This window comes from Furipterus horrens, unplaced genomic scaffold (genome assembly GCF_987537825.1).
Source record: "Furipterus horrens unplaced genomic scaffold, mFurHor1.1.pri manual_scaffold_10, whole genome shotgun sequence".
Lineage (NCBI taxonomy): Eukaryota > Metazoa > Chordata > Mammalia > Chiroptera > Furipteridae > Furipterus > Furipterus horrens.
Window position 1 is genome coordinate 36,772,377 of NW_028327180.1, and position 15,873 is coordinate 36,788,249.

Genomic DNA, 15,873 nt, shown 5'->3' on the forward strand with positions numbered 1-15,873 from the left:
CCAATGCTAAGACATTGGTTTTATGGGCAGATAACGAGGATCATAACCCCTGGACACTCAGCAAAGGTAATAGCCCATTTGACAGATGAGGGGGTCTGCTCTAGGTCCTTAGGGTGCAGGGCAGAGGGCCTGAGAGATGAAGCCTAGAGCTTTATGGCTGAGAAAGCCAAGGCCTAGCCCTGGGCAGCCATTTGAGCTGTTGCTCTGCCAGGGCTCTGACTGCTCCATCCCTCCCCACTGTTGACATTTTATTTTCTCTTTCCCAGACAGGTTTACCTGCATGTCAGCTAGGCAAGGCAAGGGGCCAGGTGCTTGGGCATCTTGGGGAGGGAGTCCAGTCTGAGGTGTTGCAGGTGTTGGCTACCCAGGACACCTGTCAGCAAAGCCGCAGGCACAGCCGGAAGCCTGGGCCACAACAACAGGTCCCTCTCACAGGGAGCTCTCACCCTGTGGAGGTGGTAGGATTGAGACCAGGGCACCACACCTTACTGTCCTGACCAAGTGTCCTCGCAAGTGGTGTGTGGGTGTCTGGACTTGGGGACTCAGCTAGGTCAGAGCTCAGGCAGGTCAGGATGAAGCCCTGAGTCAGGACCTGGGTGGAGTCAAAGGTCAGCCTGATATTAGGCTCCAGCCAGGTTCAGGCATCAGTCTGGGGATTCAGTCAGGATGGGTGCTGAATGAGTGCTGAACGGAGAGTGAATCTCTTCTGATTTCAGCTTGTGGATCTGAGTGGTCACTAAAGCCCTGCTCAGGCCTCCTCACCTCCCTGGCCTACGCACTGCCTACGCTGGGCCTTCGCACCTGCCGGAAGCTGGGCTCTATCTTCAGCCCCACCGACGGGAAACTGAGGCACGACCCGCCTTGGGCCGAGGATGCGGGCTCCAGCAAGGGCTCTCACCTGCCCTCACTCCTCACCATTGGCTCAGTGCCCTTTCTGGTTGCCCTCAGAGACCCCGGAAGGGAATCCTCCACCTCTCAAGGATGAGGTAACAGGATCAGGGCGGGTCATGAGCAGAACACCCCGCCCCTCCCCTACCCCTTCCTGATTTTCGGCCCCGCCCCGCGCCGGGGACGTCACAAAAACGACCCCAAAAGCCCTGCGGTCCTGGCCGCAGCGGCGCAGCCCAGTCCTGCCCGCCTCCCCGTGCACAGGCGTCTGGGGTGCTTGTCCGAGGGGGGCGCTGCGACAGCCTCCCAGGGGTTCGGAAGCACCAAGGTGCCTGAGCGTTTGGCCCCCTCCCTCCCAGCTGTCGCGCTCGGCGCGCGCCCGGCGGCCCGAGGGAGGGGGGACTCCACTTCCCGGCGTTCCAGCGGGTGAGCGCGCAAGTGTAGTCGGGGGCTCAGCTGCAGCGCACAGGCGCAATCGGGGCCTGGTGGCAGCGCGCAGGCTCGGTGCGGGGCGGGGCGCGCGGACTCAGCTGAGAGGAGCACCGGTCGGGCGGCGGCGCCAGAGCGAGTGGAGCGCTCAGGGAGTCCGGGCGGCGGCGGCGGCGGAGGCGCAGAGGAGGAAGGCGGCAGTGGCCCCGGCGGCGCCCCTCAGGCCAGCGCGCAGCCTGGCCCATCCTGCGCCCCTGCGGCGGCCTCGCGATCCAGCGCACCCCCGATCCCGAGCCCCGCCGCCACCGCCGCCACCGCCGCCATGGCCCGGCCGCTGGTTCCCAGTTCGCAGAAGGCGCTGTTGCTCGAGCTCAAGGGTCTGCAGGAGGAACCAGTGGAGGGCTTCCGGGTGACCCTGGTGGACGAGGGCGACCTGTACAACTGGGAGGTAGCCATTTTCGGCCCCCCCAACACCTACTACGAGGGCGGTTACTTTAAGGTGAGCCCGCAGTCCAGTTAGGACGCCGTGACACTTATCGCGGGGCGGTCCCCCATTCCCTCAGCCTGGGCCCGCCGCTGTCACTCAAGGGGTCTCTTAGTCTCTCTTTCTCAGGCCCTAGGAGTCCCCGAGAACTTAACAGTTTTCTCTAAGGCAGATGCAGGCCCCTCAGAGAGAAGGCCCAGGACACTCCCTGTTTTGTTTGGTGCAGGTTCTTGCTTACTTCGCTCCTGGAAGGGCCCAGCCCCTGGTGCCCCCTCCCTCCGCTCTGCCCTAGCTGACCCAGCTTTCAGCTGCCTTCCCAGCCTCCTGCCCGGAGGAGACAAAGAGACCTCCCCAGAACCAGCAAGCACCTATTGTTGGGGAGCACTGGCCTGGGGGAGGGAGGCCAGCGGGGTGGGGGTGGGGGTCTGGCTCTGCCACTTGCTCAGATTCTAACAAAGGGCTGGATTGGGCCTTGGCATCCAGGACCTGCTTGGAAAGCAGCCACCCTTGCCGATAGCAGCGGGCCAAGCCCTCTCAGCTTTATACAGAGCTTTACGTAACCTGTTCTCTCTCTTCTCTTGGGAAGGTTGAAGTGGGGTTGTCACTCCCATCATTTACCCTGTCCCTAGGAGCCACACTGCAGAGGTACCCCCATGGACCCCAGGCCTCTAGCTCCTACTAGTGTCCTGACCTTGGCCTCAGAAGCTCGGGTTCCTCTTTTACCCCAACTTGCCTTTCTCAGGTTCCACTGAGCAGATGGCCAGAATCTTAGCTCTAGGACATTTCTTCTGTCCTCTATGGTGGTTTGATTTCAAGCAGTTCCCTCTTGTTGTTGGGGTCAGGAAAGGGAGGTTAGTGCTTTCTCTGGAACTGGTGTGACGAAGAAGTTATGCCAAAAACCAGACAGCTTTCTTAACTTCAGGATCTCAGTCCAGACCGTGGCCTTGGAAGGAACCCTTTCAGGTCGCAGGACTTGGCTTTTTTGAGCCAGAGGAATTAGGCAAGGGGTCTCTCTGTGGGAGAGGTGAGAAATGAGCCTTCAGCATAGAACACGCCCCATCACAGTCTGCCAAGATCCTGGCTGGGACCTGCCAGGTTTTGCCTGGGTGAGGAGCAGAAACCACAGCTAGGCCAGGCTGCGGCACGCAGGGGGGTGGGGGCAATGCTGCTTAGACAGATACTGTTTTGGCCCCACCTGCTCTGTTGTCTATGAGGGAGCAGCCTGGTCTGCTGGTGGAGGGAGGGGAAAGGAGGAGATCTTGATGCAGGGGTGGAATAGGGGAAGGAGTGTGAACAACCCTAGGCTGAGTTCTACATTTGGTGGCAGGCCTCCCCATTCAGGGTACAGATTTGAGGTTGATCAGCTTTTTTATCTGCTTTGGGAGCAGCAGGCTGGGAAGATAAGGGCTCTCTCAGAACCTGGATGACCAAGTCCCACCCTTAGGCAAAGCCAGGCCAGGACTCTAAGCTCAATTGCAGGTCTGGAAGAAAAGGATGTTGGTGTCTAGCTATTACCCACTAAGTGGTTGCAAGGGATTATAGGTAGAACCTCCCAGGCTGTTATGGGGAAAATCCCATTTTCCTAGAAAAGAATGGATTGGGGAAGGGACGCTGCCAGACTTTGATCACATCTGCCACCATAGTGTCTGTCCTCAAGAAAACCAGCGTGTGGCCCATGGTGGTTCTGCCACCCGCCTAACCATTCCTGTTAGGTCCTGGTGTGGTTAGGTGGGGAATGGAGGAAAAAAGTTCTTCTGAAGGAGATGTGGAAATGCAGGGTGGGAAGTGCCCCATGGGCCACCATCACTTCCCAACCACTTCCTCCAGCACCTTCCTCCAGGCCCAACACAACCACTCATAATTCTCTGTATGAGCCACATGGGACCACCTGGCCCAGGACAGACCCTCTAGGCAGTGCAGTGTGCTGAAGGGGTGCCAGAGAAACCAGGTTGTGGAGCCCTCTCCACATTTTTCTTACTATGTATGCTTGGGCAAGACGCTATTCTTGAAGCTTTGGTTTACTCAGAGGTAAACAAGAGACTAGATGGGACTTGATGGGTGCTTGGTGCAGGGGAAGCCTCAACCATTTTCAGCATTGTCATTTAGAAGCCCAGGACTGGTCTTGGGGCACCGCAGGGCAGGTGATGAGATCCAGGTTCCAGGCTTGTTCTGAGGCCATGACCAGTGGCCTCATCGTTCACCTGAAAACAGAGAGACCTCACCCAAATGCCTGAGTGGCCCCTACCCAGCAGAGGTGCCCTGCTGTGGCCTCCAGCCTACTACTTACCCCTGAAGCCTGGGACTTGGGGCTTATGCAAGCAGATGAAGCTTCCTTACCTACTGAGACTATAGCTCTATCACCCAGTCAGGTGGCCCTCCCCTGTCTACCTTGTCACCTTCCTTGTCTGCTTTTCTGATCCCCCAAGATGGACACCTATAGGCAGAGACTGTTCACCCAGCACTGACTCATCTCCTTCCACAGGGCCCAGGCCTGTGAATTGCCAAGTGAACACACATCTATTTTAATACTTCCTACAACCTGGGAACTGAGGCAGGGAGTCCAGCACTGCATTAGGCACATAGCTCTTAGAGCCTAGGCCCCAGGCCCTAGGCCTCTTCCAGTCTGTGGAGCTTTTTGCTGGTGTGAGCCCAGCAAACCCTGGGGCCCAGCTTCCTGACCCTCCTACAGGCCTGAGCCATAGACCTGGGTAGGTGTCCATGCTTCCCAACAACAGGGTGGGGATCAGGATCTGCTCAGGTGACCACAAAGAATCCTGAGGCAGCCTGTTGTGTGCCTGACCCCAGGCATATGAGGGGTGTGGGCAGCATGCAGGGTTCCTTGTGCATGTCTAAGCTGGGCAGCCTTCCTGTAGTGGGGGGTGTCTGTCCCAGGCTTATGTCCTTGTGTGTTTATGGGCAGAGTCTGTAAGAGGTAGCCTGTCCTGTCTAGTCTGAACCCATACACTGTACTGAGGGGACAACAGGGCTGCCCTGGTTGAGTCCTCCCGCTCTGCCCACCTCCCAGGCACGCCTCAAGTTCCCCATCGACTACCCTTACTCTCCGCCAGCCTTTCGGTTCCTGACCAAGATGTGGCACCCCAACATCTACGAGGTGAGCCTACCTCTCCCAACCTACCCCTCCTGGCCTCTCTGTAATGGGGGTGGGCAGGGGAGCAGTGTTGTTTAGCCTGATGAGCTGTGTGGGCACTGACCCCTTTCCTTCCTGTCCCTGCACAGACAGGCGACGTGTGCATCTCCATCCTCCACCCCCCAGTTGACGACCCCCAGAGTGGCGAGCTGCCCTCGGAGCGGTGGAACCCCACCCAGAATGTCAGGTGAGGCTAGTCAGCAGGTAGGTGCCCCATCCCCAGCATTCTTGACCTTGCTCCAGCCCTGGGAACCTAGGCATGGAAGACATACCTGTGTTGTCCTCAGCTCCTTGCAGTACTGTGGCATCTATTGAAACTGGTTTTCTGTCTGGGTGCTGAGGCCTCAGGGCATCCTGGACCATCTCTGCTGGCCTCTCTCCTCATTTTGTGATACCCAGTACCCCATCCAATGGGTATCCTGTGTCCGTATCTTTCTGCCCACAAGATCTCCCCTCTGCCTTCCCCTGAGGTCTTCCCTCTTTCCTCAACCCCTACCAAGCCTAGCCACCTCCATCCTCAGGGGTGAACTCCTCACTCTGAGTGGGCCAGCCCCTCTGTGGCCAAGCCCCAGGGCCTGGCACTCTGCTTCCTTGCCTGCGTATCCTTAGTCCAGCCCAGACCATAGTAAGAGAAAGCACAGAGAAATCCACTTGCCAGGCAGGGCACTAGGGCAGGGAAGAGGCATGTTTCAGGTGGAAGGAAGGTGGTCCTGGGCTTCGCTGCCCATACATGCCATGTCTAGGGAGATGGGCATGTGGCATAGGACAGGAGGAGGCCAGTAGACAGGGCAGGCCCAGTGAGAAGTCTAAACAAGTGTTATTCTTGGAAGGGGGGGTGCCAGGGGGGGGTCTCTGGGTGGGTACTGGCTTCAGGGTGTGTCTAAAAGCTCTCCCATTGACTCTCAGGCCTGAAAGGCTGAAAAGCTGGGACTTTGTGAAGCCTCCCATAAGTGGCAGCTGCCCGAGGCTGTGCTTAGCCTGTGGTTCCTGCTGCAATGTCAGACCTGGCTTCCAGGATGGGTGGAGCAGCCAGTGAACACCCCCCATGCCCTTCACCCATTGACTATGCTCGCCCCCCCCCCCCCCAGGACCATCCTCCTGAGCGTCATCTCTCTCCTCAACGAACCCAACACCTTCTCCCCGGCCAATGTGGATGCCTCTGTGATGTACAGGAAGTGGAAAGAGAGCAAAGGCAAGGACCGGGAGTACACAGACATCATCCGGTAAGGAAGGGCTCCCAAATCAGTCTGGCTTAATGTCTACCCTGGCAGGAGCCATTAATGGGGAAGCCTAGGCCACTGGGCAGTGGGAAAGATCCAGTCAGATTCAAGCCCAACCCAGTGGTTCTTTCCTCTTGGCCTCTTTTCTTCTCCTTTTTTAGAAAAAAAGAAAATTGTACGTTTTTCTTTCTTTTTTGCACTTGGAAATATTTGTCATACAAGTCCAAAGTCAGTGTATTTAATGTAACCTGTAGAGTAGACATATCATGTACATGTGTATCAACTCAGGTGTGCATCTGCGTGTTAGGATGTGGGCGTATCGCACAATAGTGTGTCACAGAAATAGACACTTAGGTGTCCAGCAACGAGCGCCGGAAGTCCTCCCTGTCTTCCTTTGCCCCTTGTTTGCCTCCCTTCCAGGCAGCACATCTGAGAATGGGGGTTCTCCTGTTACATTTGGCCCATGTAAGTGTATTTAGCAAATGGTGTGGTTTGCCTGTCTCCCTTTAGGTGCACATGAACCACGTCTGGGCATGCACGTGTCCTTTACTGTTTGCTTCTGTCCCTCATCAGTTTTCATGTCATTTTTCCTGTTAGGAGACTATGCTTTGTGTAATGTTTTATCTTTCCCACTTAATAATTTGCTGCTGTAAACATCCCTTAAGTTTGTAATTTTTAAACTTGGATCATCATCTAAAGGCAGAAAAACCATTATGGTATCAGCATATTTAGAAAATAGCCTTCTTTTCTAAAAAAAATAACCATTTTCCTAGTTATAAGCACAACATATTACTTAAGGATTTGTCAGAACTAGTCTCTCCTCTCAGTTGTTTCCAGTGCTCTTCTCTCACAAATGGGCAGGTGAACATTCTACAGACTTTATAGAGTGGATTCTCAGCAGTGCAGGTGCCAAACTGTGGACAGAACCTTGTTTAACACCATGGGAATGCAAGCCATCAGCTTTCTCTCCAGGCTGTGATCTGTTCTTCCTGCCTTGTTCTGTTTATTGAATTCTGTGAGTTGCTGTGTCCATTGTCACTTTTATTCATGGGGTTTACTGGCTTATTTCATGACAGCCTTTTATTCGTTTTCTTTTTTTCCCTAAATACCTTTCTGTTTGTAATTTATCTTAATTAGAAAAGTAGATAAGAAGTTAGACACACCTCTGCCTTATGGCCCAGCTGTTCCAGGCCTAAGTATTTACCCAAGAAATATCAGGTGCATATCTATTACCAGCATCCATGTAAAACAGCATCAGTTTGCCAAAAACTAACAAACCAAATGTACATCCTCAAGTGAAGGGTGAGCAAGCCCTGGCCTGTCCAGCAGGCAGGTGGACACATCTCCAAGCATTAAGTTTCCTGAAGGAAGCCAGGCAAACGTGGGAGATAATGGCATGCTCCCATACAGGAGTCCTGGGACGTGCTTTTATGGCCATCAGGGATGTTGAATTTAAGGTACATGGAGTCTTCCGGGGGTGACGGGTACACTTGTGAGTGATCTCATTTGTGGGGTGCTTTCACAAGACACAAAGGGGTCAGAGCTCACTGCTAACCCTTTTTACATGGGCGCAGTTCATGTTAATAAAGCTGTGGAAACAAAAATAACGAGAAGGCAAAAACATGTACGTACAAATAGAAACAAAAACCCCATGATCCTAATAACTAATGTTTAATGTTTGGGTGTATCCTTCTGCACTACATATGCCACTTTGTAACTGGCTTTTTAGTCAGGTTTGTTGAGGTGTTAACTTACAGTAAAGCTCATCCTTTTAGGGCTATTTGGTGAGTTTTGACAGTTAACACAACCACCTCCTTGCTGAGATGGAAATCCAGCTCCACCACCCGAAACTTCCCTCCTACCCTTATACTGTTCTTTCCTGCCCACTCCATCCCAGCAGCCGCTGCTCTTATCTAAAAGTAGGAAACGGTCTTCTCTAGCTTCCTAGTACCTGACCTTGGAGGCTCTCCACATGCTTACATATTGTAACCTGCTTTATTCCTTCCTAATAAACCAACTCTTCCCTAACCCTAAATAGCCCTTGGTTCTCCATTTCACTTCATCCTACAGTTTGACTTGTCCCCAGTCTTAAACACGTGTGTATGCATGTGTGAGCAAATGTACACACATGGAGACAGGTGCAGCATTTTGTTTAGGGCATTGGTGACCTTGCACTGTCAGGTCTTCTGCCTATTTTCTTGTACCCTCTCTCTTTACTTCCGTTTACTTTTCCCTGACTAAACTGAGCTGGCTTCCTTACATAGGTGTGGCCTGTTTTTGCTGCTTGTTCTGCGGTGTTTTATGTAAGAATTTTCTATAAACGACTGACACACACACAGCCCCCAGAGAACCTTATGAGCCTACAGGGTGCAGCATTCTTCTCTGCGTCCCCCTCTTGTCCTAGGACAGCTGTCCCTGATGCTAGGCAGTCAGTTTTCTGTTTGCAGAGCTGCCACAGAGCTGTGATGGATGTTGTGAAGTTTGTCCCCCATCAGCCATCCCAGGAAGTGTTTGGCAAACATCTGATCTGCCAGCCTCTTTCGATACTTGTGCATAACCCTCAGGGACAGAGGGCTGGGTGGCACCACCTGAGTATCCTGCCCACGTGGCCTGATCTTCTGCCAGTTCTTCTCCAGCATCTTCCATGTGGTGCCGAAATAAAATCCAGACTATTTTTATCACTCCAGACTCCCTGTGGGCCAGCTCATATGCGCCCACGTGGGAAACTGTGATGGCTGCTGTCTGCCTGTTTGCTTGTCCCCATCTGTATTCCCACACATTCTGTCATGATGACAAGGCCGAGTTCCTGGTGGGCTTAAGAGGTTTTAGCATCTACAGGTTGGTCCTGTGATATTCCAGTTCCAGCCATACTTGGTGGTGGGGCTAAGGCTTCAGAGAGACAGGTGTATGGCCCAATGGGATACCACCACCCTCTGTCACCTCACTTGTTCTCCCTTTGACTGTCAACAGAAGCATCCCCCTAACCTCACCTGCTGCCTTGTGAGCAGTGCAGTGCTGAGCTTACATGTTGCTGCGTGAGCCAGTTGCATCCTCTTCCTCTCTCCCAGGGTGCTGTCCCCACTGTCCACTTCCTCCCCTCTGCCTGCCTCTACTCCTCAAGTGATTGAAGTCCTCCAATCTTGTGCTGAAGAACTAACCCCCCTTGAATTTTCTCAGGTGGGTTAAGTATACAGTTTGGTGCCAGCACTTTGACTTAGTGTAACAATCATCCAGGATCCTTGCTTGGTCCCTGGCTTGGCCTTGATCAGGCCCCTCCCACAAGTGCTCTCTGCAGTAAGCTAGGTCACCTCTCCAAAGGCACCTGGTTGTGGATCTTGGCAAGACCATAACTGGCCTGTCTCTCCCCCAGGAAGCAGGTCCTAGGGACCAAAGTGGACGCCGAGCGGGATGGCGTAAAGGTGCCCACCACGCTGGCTGAGTACTGCGTGAAGACCAAGGCCCCGGCGCCTGACGAGGGCTCAGACCTCTTCTACGATTACTATTATGAAGACGCTGAGGCCGATGCCGAAGCTGACAGCTGCTTTGGGGATGACGAAGATGACTCCGGCAATGAGGAGTCCTGACACCATGTCCTCCGCCGAATAAACTTACAGATTTACCTCACCAGGCCCAGACTGTGTGGGCTCTCGGGCACCTCCTGACGCCGAGACTACCTCAGGGAGGTGGCTCCGCTCTTGCGTTGTCTCCTTGGTCTCACTTTCCTTTCCCATGCTTGTTCTGGGTTTTCCTCTGCTTTGGAGAGGAGGGGCCATCTCATTGTGTCCCTAGGGCCACACTAGTGCTGGGCACCTGGCAGGCAGGTCTGGGGGCAAAGGCAACCTGAGAGGCCCAGACCCCCATCCTGTCTGCTGCCCCACTGGCTAGAGCCAGAGACTTGGGGTTCCCAGCTCTTGAGTGGATGGATTAACTCATGGCCACCTCTTCTCTCTGCTTTGGTTTGTTTGGAATCTAAAATGACTTTATAAGAAGCCAGAAAACCAACCTCTCCTTGGCCTCCCCAAGGACAATGGGGGGAGCGGAAGGCAGGCAGAGCAGCCAGGGATGTGCTCTGGAGGCTGAGGTTGTGGGCTCAAGGTCCTGAGCCCTAGGCTGGAAATGACCTGCAGCCCTCAGGCGGCTCCACTCTGCTGTCTGCAGATGCTATATACCCAATGTCACCTAGGCCTCTGACTTTATTTCTGAAAAGCCTGGAGCAAGCTGGATTCAGGGTTGGATAGCATTACCAGGAAAAAGGTCTGAGTGAGCCCTGGCCTGACTGGTCACTGAGGCCAGAGCCTGTATGACCCCTGTGCAGGTGGGGGACAGGTGCACCCCAGGGCCCAGCCAGACCCTGCAGAGCCTGCACACCTCGTCTGCTTCCTGCTCCACGAATGTACCACAGCCTGGGTGCCACAAGTATGGCTTTCATGGTTGGCCCCCACAATGTTGTTTGTTTTTTAAACATGAATGATTTTCCTACATTAAAACTTGGAAGGTTTCACCCAATTGTCTTAATTTCTGACTTCCCTTAAATCGTGGGGGGCAGTATGGGGCCAGTGAGGGACTACTGTCAATGGGACACCCATTCACTACAGTTCTCAGCTGGATTTGAGCCCAGTCTACCCTGTGGAAACCACACCCGTCCCCCTCCTGCCTGGGCCTTGTTCTAGGCACCTCTAAGCCCCACTGTACATTACAGGTGACTCAGCCCTGAGGGCATCCACAGGTGTCCTTGGACTCCCATGTGTGCATCCCAGGAGTATGACCACCCTGCCAGCACCAAGGCCAGGCCAACAGCTTGTGTTTATAACTTGCAGGCACATCCTGCTGCTAAGACCTGGGGGTGTGCAGCTCCCCCTCACTTTGTCTTTCAGAGGCATTTCCTGAGGGGGAGGCTGAAAATGCACCTTTATAGAGTAGTGAGGGGGCAGGTGTCACCCACAGTATGAACTACTCCCCTGGGCTGTTTCCTGTTTCTTGTGAGCCCAGCAAGTGGATGGCAGCCCCTGGAATGGCAGTGGAAGGGAAGGGCCTCCTGGGGCCCGGGACTTGCTGGCCTGCCCTAGGAGGCCCTCGTTTCAGCAAATCAGGAGACACTTCTGGTCACACTCACTTTACCTGTGTCTAGCTGTTTATGCGCTGCAGCTTCAGTTCTAAGTAATGGCAACCCAGAGTGGCCAAAAAAGTCAAAAATACTGACTGACCATTTATAGAAAACTGCCAACCTCTGTCCTAGAGTCATGCTAACACACACTGCCACCCTCATCAGCCTTGTTGGTTCAGCCTTTCTGCACTCCCTTGGACCTCTTCTTCCCTGTTCCCACACTACCACTGCTGCAGAACCATCTGAACTTAGTGACAGAGAGCCACTGCCTCTTTATGCTCAGTTTCTGTGGGTCAGGAATGAAGTAGCTTGTTGCCTCTTCACCATATCTAGGGACTTGAACTGGGGTCATCTGGAGGTATTCAAGTTGGGTGCCTGGCCTGGGGCAGCTTTGCAGCCAGGCTCAGCAGAACTGAGTGACCGCACATGGTTCCACATCTATTACCAGGACTTCCCTCTCAGCACAGGCTTCAAGACAAGGGTCCTAAGAGCAAGGCCATTTCCAAGTAGCCTTGGAGGTCACACCAAGCCACTTCTGCTGCAAATGATTGGTCAAAATAGGCACAAGCCCACCCACCAACATTCAAAGAGAAGTGATGCAGACCTCTTGATGGGAGCATGTCTGAGAGTCGGTGGCAATGTCCTAAAACTGCCACAACCTGTCCTCTTCCTCAGACCATACTCCACATTACTGTCAAAAGACCTTTTGCACACACAGATCTGACTATATCTGAGACCTCCAGATTCGAATCATCTTTACTGACCAAGCCAAGGACAAGTGGCTTCGACATTCAGAACTCCAGTGCTCCACATGCTCTCCCTCCCAGGAGCCCACTCATGCCTTTCCCTTCCCTCTTTTCTTCCCCCACAGGTGTGCATCTCCTAAATTCCAAGGGAGCCATGAGACTTACAACCAGGGGAGCAGTGGGCAGCGGCAGCTCGTTCCGGCCCCCTTTTCTCTGACTTCTAGAGAGCCAAAGCAGCTCCACCTAGGCTCTCGCCTGTTGCTTCTTCTAAGCCCTTCCTTGTTGCATTGTCCCCAGCTTTAATAAATGTACTTTCAAAATAAAAAATAAAAATAAATTTTCAAAAAGAACTCCAGTGATTTTTCTAAGCTACCAATGGGGATAATAGAGTTGTCCAGTTAAATTTAAATTTCAGATAAACAACAAAGTGTTGAAGGATCACGTGCAATATTTGGAACATACTCATACAAAAAAATTATTGTCTATCTGAAATGGAAATTTAACCAGGCACACTCTACATTTAGTTGCTAAATCTGACCATCCTGACACTAATGGAAACTACTTCCTGGGATTCTTAGGCTTAAACAAGATAGGACCTGTGAACACATGCTATAAATATTAATTTTTTTTAAGCTTCTTGACTCCGAGAAGAATATACATGCCAAGAAGGACTCCTTGTGGTTGATCACGCCCAAAATCATAACTGGAGTTGAGCAACCATTGTTTGCAGAAGTCCCTCATGAATGTTGCATATCCGGAAAAAGCCACAAACAGCTGCCAGCTTCCTGCATTGTGCTCCAGCCTCTCTCTGAGCTGACCTTGTAAGAGAGCTCCTAGGATCAAAATTCCACCAATAGGCTGAAGATTTGCCTTCCAATCAGAGCTGTGCAGCTATAACCTCATTTGCATCTTTACCAACCAATCAGAGTGACTTCATTCCAAGCAGTCAGGACAGTGCCTTTTGGACCAATCAAATTGTGAGGGTTTGGAGTCTCATTTGCATAAAAATGGACCAATCAGGGACCAGGGTTTGGAACCTCTATAGATGGCAGCCTCTCCTGTTTTGATGGAGCACACTTTCTGTTTCTGATGGAGACCAGTTCCCACATGGGGAGTGAACAGAGCTCTCTTGCTAGGGCTGAGCTGGGACACCAGAGCTGTAACACTGGACCGCCTCACCCAGGCTGGGCTGGCTGGGCTATTTTCATGGCTGTACTGAATCATAATTGAGTTGTCTGTAGCCAATCCTTCCCACTTCCATGCCATATCACAATTAAACTGTTTGCTCCAAATAAAGTTTCCCTTCACCACATCCCAAACTGGAGACTTGTGTTAGTGTTAAAGTGGAACAACCTTTGGTTGATAAACTAATCCCTAGCTTCACACACCCTACTGCGTGAAGACAGAACTCCAGAGCCTCTTGTTTCAGATGCTGTCAAATCAGAGAATGGATGGTGACTTGCTTCCAGAGCCCCAACGCATAGGTGACTTCTTCTGCCACTTGGGTTCAATTTTTTCTGCTACTTCTATTTGCCATGATCCTTTCCACAGCAAAGGACAAAAATACTCAACTCAAAATGACTTAAGCAAAAAGGAAATTCATTGGTTTCTGTGCCTGACAAGGCTGGGGGTTTCAGGCACAGTCAGAACCAGGCATTGCTTCTGTCCAGACTCTGTCTTCCCCAACCTATGCTTAACAAAATAACAGCCATAAAGATGTCCATTCCTTGATCCCAGAGTCTGTGCCTCTAGAAGCTGGGAAAAGCAGGAAACAATTCTCTCCTGGACCCTCCAGGGAAATCAGCTCTGCATACACCTGGGTGTAGCCCAGTGAGGCCCACTTACTACTTCTGGCCTCCAAAACTAAGAGAATAAGTTTCTGTGGTTTCAGGCACTGAATGTGAGGTAATGCAAGAGGAAACTAACAGCCCCAAGCTCAGCTTTCTCTGTGGGGGCCTCATTTTCAGGGGGACTCCTCTCACTTTGGGGCCACCCTAAGGCTGACATCCTTCCAGCTCCAATTCCAGCAAAGTGAGAGCTGTTCCAGTAGAAGAAAACAGTACCATGGTTGTCACTGAGCCTTGCTTCTGGCCCTTCTCCCCTGCCCAAGGGTGAGATGGGGTGTGGAAGGTATAGGGGATAGAGTGATCTGACTAGCCAGTCTGAGTCACGTGGGGTGGGGAGGCTGTGAGAGAGGGAGGACTGAGGGCTCAGGGAGCCTACATAACTGCCCCCTCCATGGCTGGCCTAGAGCAGACATCACTAGTTGACACAGCACTCCATGCAGCTGAGCCTGGCTAGGACCCTCAGATTTGTGGCTATCCCCCAAGTATTCATAGCACACAAGTGCTCATACCATCTTTGGAAACAGCCCAAATGTCCATAGAATGATGAATGGATAAACAAGATGTGATCCAACCATATAATGGAATATGCTTCAGCCTTAAAAAGGAAGGTTGAGCTTGTAACAGAACCCCTGGGCTGCTCTGATTTTAACAGAACCGACCAGCTGTTTAGTTAGGGGCCTGATTGCCCGCCGCCAGAATTATAACTCTCAATACAAGAGTTTCGTGAAAAGAAAAAGAATTGTTTATTTGCACATAGTTCTGCCTCCCCCTTCCAGACCTGGCTAGTCTTAGGAAAGTCAGAAACACCGTTTTCCTACTTCCTAGGCACAGTTCAGCTTTACCAGTAGCTGCCAATCACTCAATTCTGATTGGGGAGGTCCTTTCTGTGCTGTGGTGCCCTCCAGCTCTCAATGCAAAACTGCCTGGATTCTCAGCCTCCTTGTAAATGCCTTCTTCCTGCAAACCACGTGGTGAGAGCCTCTTCTTAAAGCAGCCTGTAAACCCCCTCCTCCAAGCCACATGGAGGGAGCCTGCAAGCTAAAACGTCCGCAGCTGCTTACATATCCCAGACTGCGTCCTCTGACGCAGTCGGTGTTGCAACCAGTTCTGACCATTCACAGAACCCTATGCAGGCTCTGTAGACTCCTTCCGTACCATCCCACAGTCCAAGACCCCTCCCATCTTCCTGAGCCTTGGAAGTTTCAAAGCGGATCTTTGTGCAACAAAGTTTCCAGCCACCAGCTCTAGGCATGCAAAGGCATCCTGAAAGCTGCTTCTTTTTCCCTATCTCCCAGCCGCAAACTCTGGGGTTTGTTTTTGGACTCCCCTGTTTCTGTAACAAGCTGACATCTGCTACAATGTGGATGAAACTTGAGGACATTATGCTCAGTGAAATAAGCCAGACACAGAACAAATACTGTGTGATTCTACTTAGATGAGGTTCCTAGTGGAGTCAAATTCATAGAGACAAAAAATAGATGGTGGGTGTAAGGGGCTGGGGGAGCGGGAAGTTAGTGTTTATGGGGACTGAGTGTCAGTTTGGGAAGAGGAGAAAGTTCTGGAGATGGATGGTGGGGTTGGTTGCACAATAACGTGAAATGTGCTTAATGCTGCTGAACTGTGCACTTAAAAATGGTTAAGACACTAAATTCTATGTTATGTGTATTTTTCCATGATAAGAAACAGGAGGCAAAGAAAACAATCATGTTAAAACTATGCACACACACACACAAAGGTGTGTTACATGGGGGTTGAACATAATGGAATAATAGATGAGGAGCAGAAGTTTTTAATTTTTCAGGTGTGATGTGTAATGTGGTTTTTCTCTTCAGAGAGCCTGTATCTTTTAGAAGGACTTTTCTGAAATGCTTCTGGGTGAAATAAAACCAGCCAGGGGTTGTGTGTGTGCTGCGGAGAGTGAAGCTGTGAATGCTGCCTCCACCATAGGAAGAGGTGGGTGGGGCGTGGAAGGTGCTAAGGCCCCAGGCAGCACCCCAGGTTGAGTTC

General features: G+C 52.1%; 1 protein-coding gene across 2 annotated transcripts; it reads left to right on the forward strand.

Moving 5' to 3' along the window:
• The first annotated feature begins 1,413 nt into the window (after positions 1–1,413).
• On the forward strand, positions 1,414–12,369 carry CDC34 (cell division cycle 34, ubiquitin conjugating enzyme). Of its 2 annotated transcripts, none has more exons than XM_090289082.1 (5): positions 1,414–1,816; positions 4,827–4,913; positions 5,039–5,136; positions 6,038–6,172; positions 9,540–10,670. In XM_090289082.1, the coding sequence occupies exons 1-5, from the start codon at positions 1,640–1,642 to the stop codon at positions 9,751–9,753; spliced, it is 711 nt and encodes a 236-aa protein (XP_090145208.1). In that variant the 5' UTR covers positions 1,414–1,639; the 3' UTR covers positions 9,754–10,670. The 2 variants fall into 2 exon arrangements, with proteins under 2 accessions (XP_090145208.1, XP_090145207.1); XM_090289081.1 differs by lacking the exon at positions 9,540–10,670 and adding an exon at positions 12,145–12,369 and having other exon boundaries at positions 1,627–1,816.
• The last annotated feature ends 3,504 nt before the right edge of the window (positions 12,370–15,873 follow it).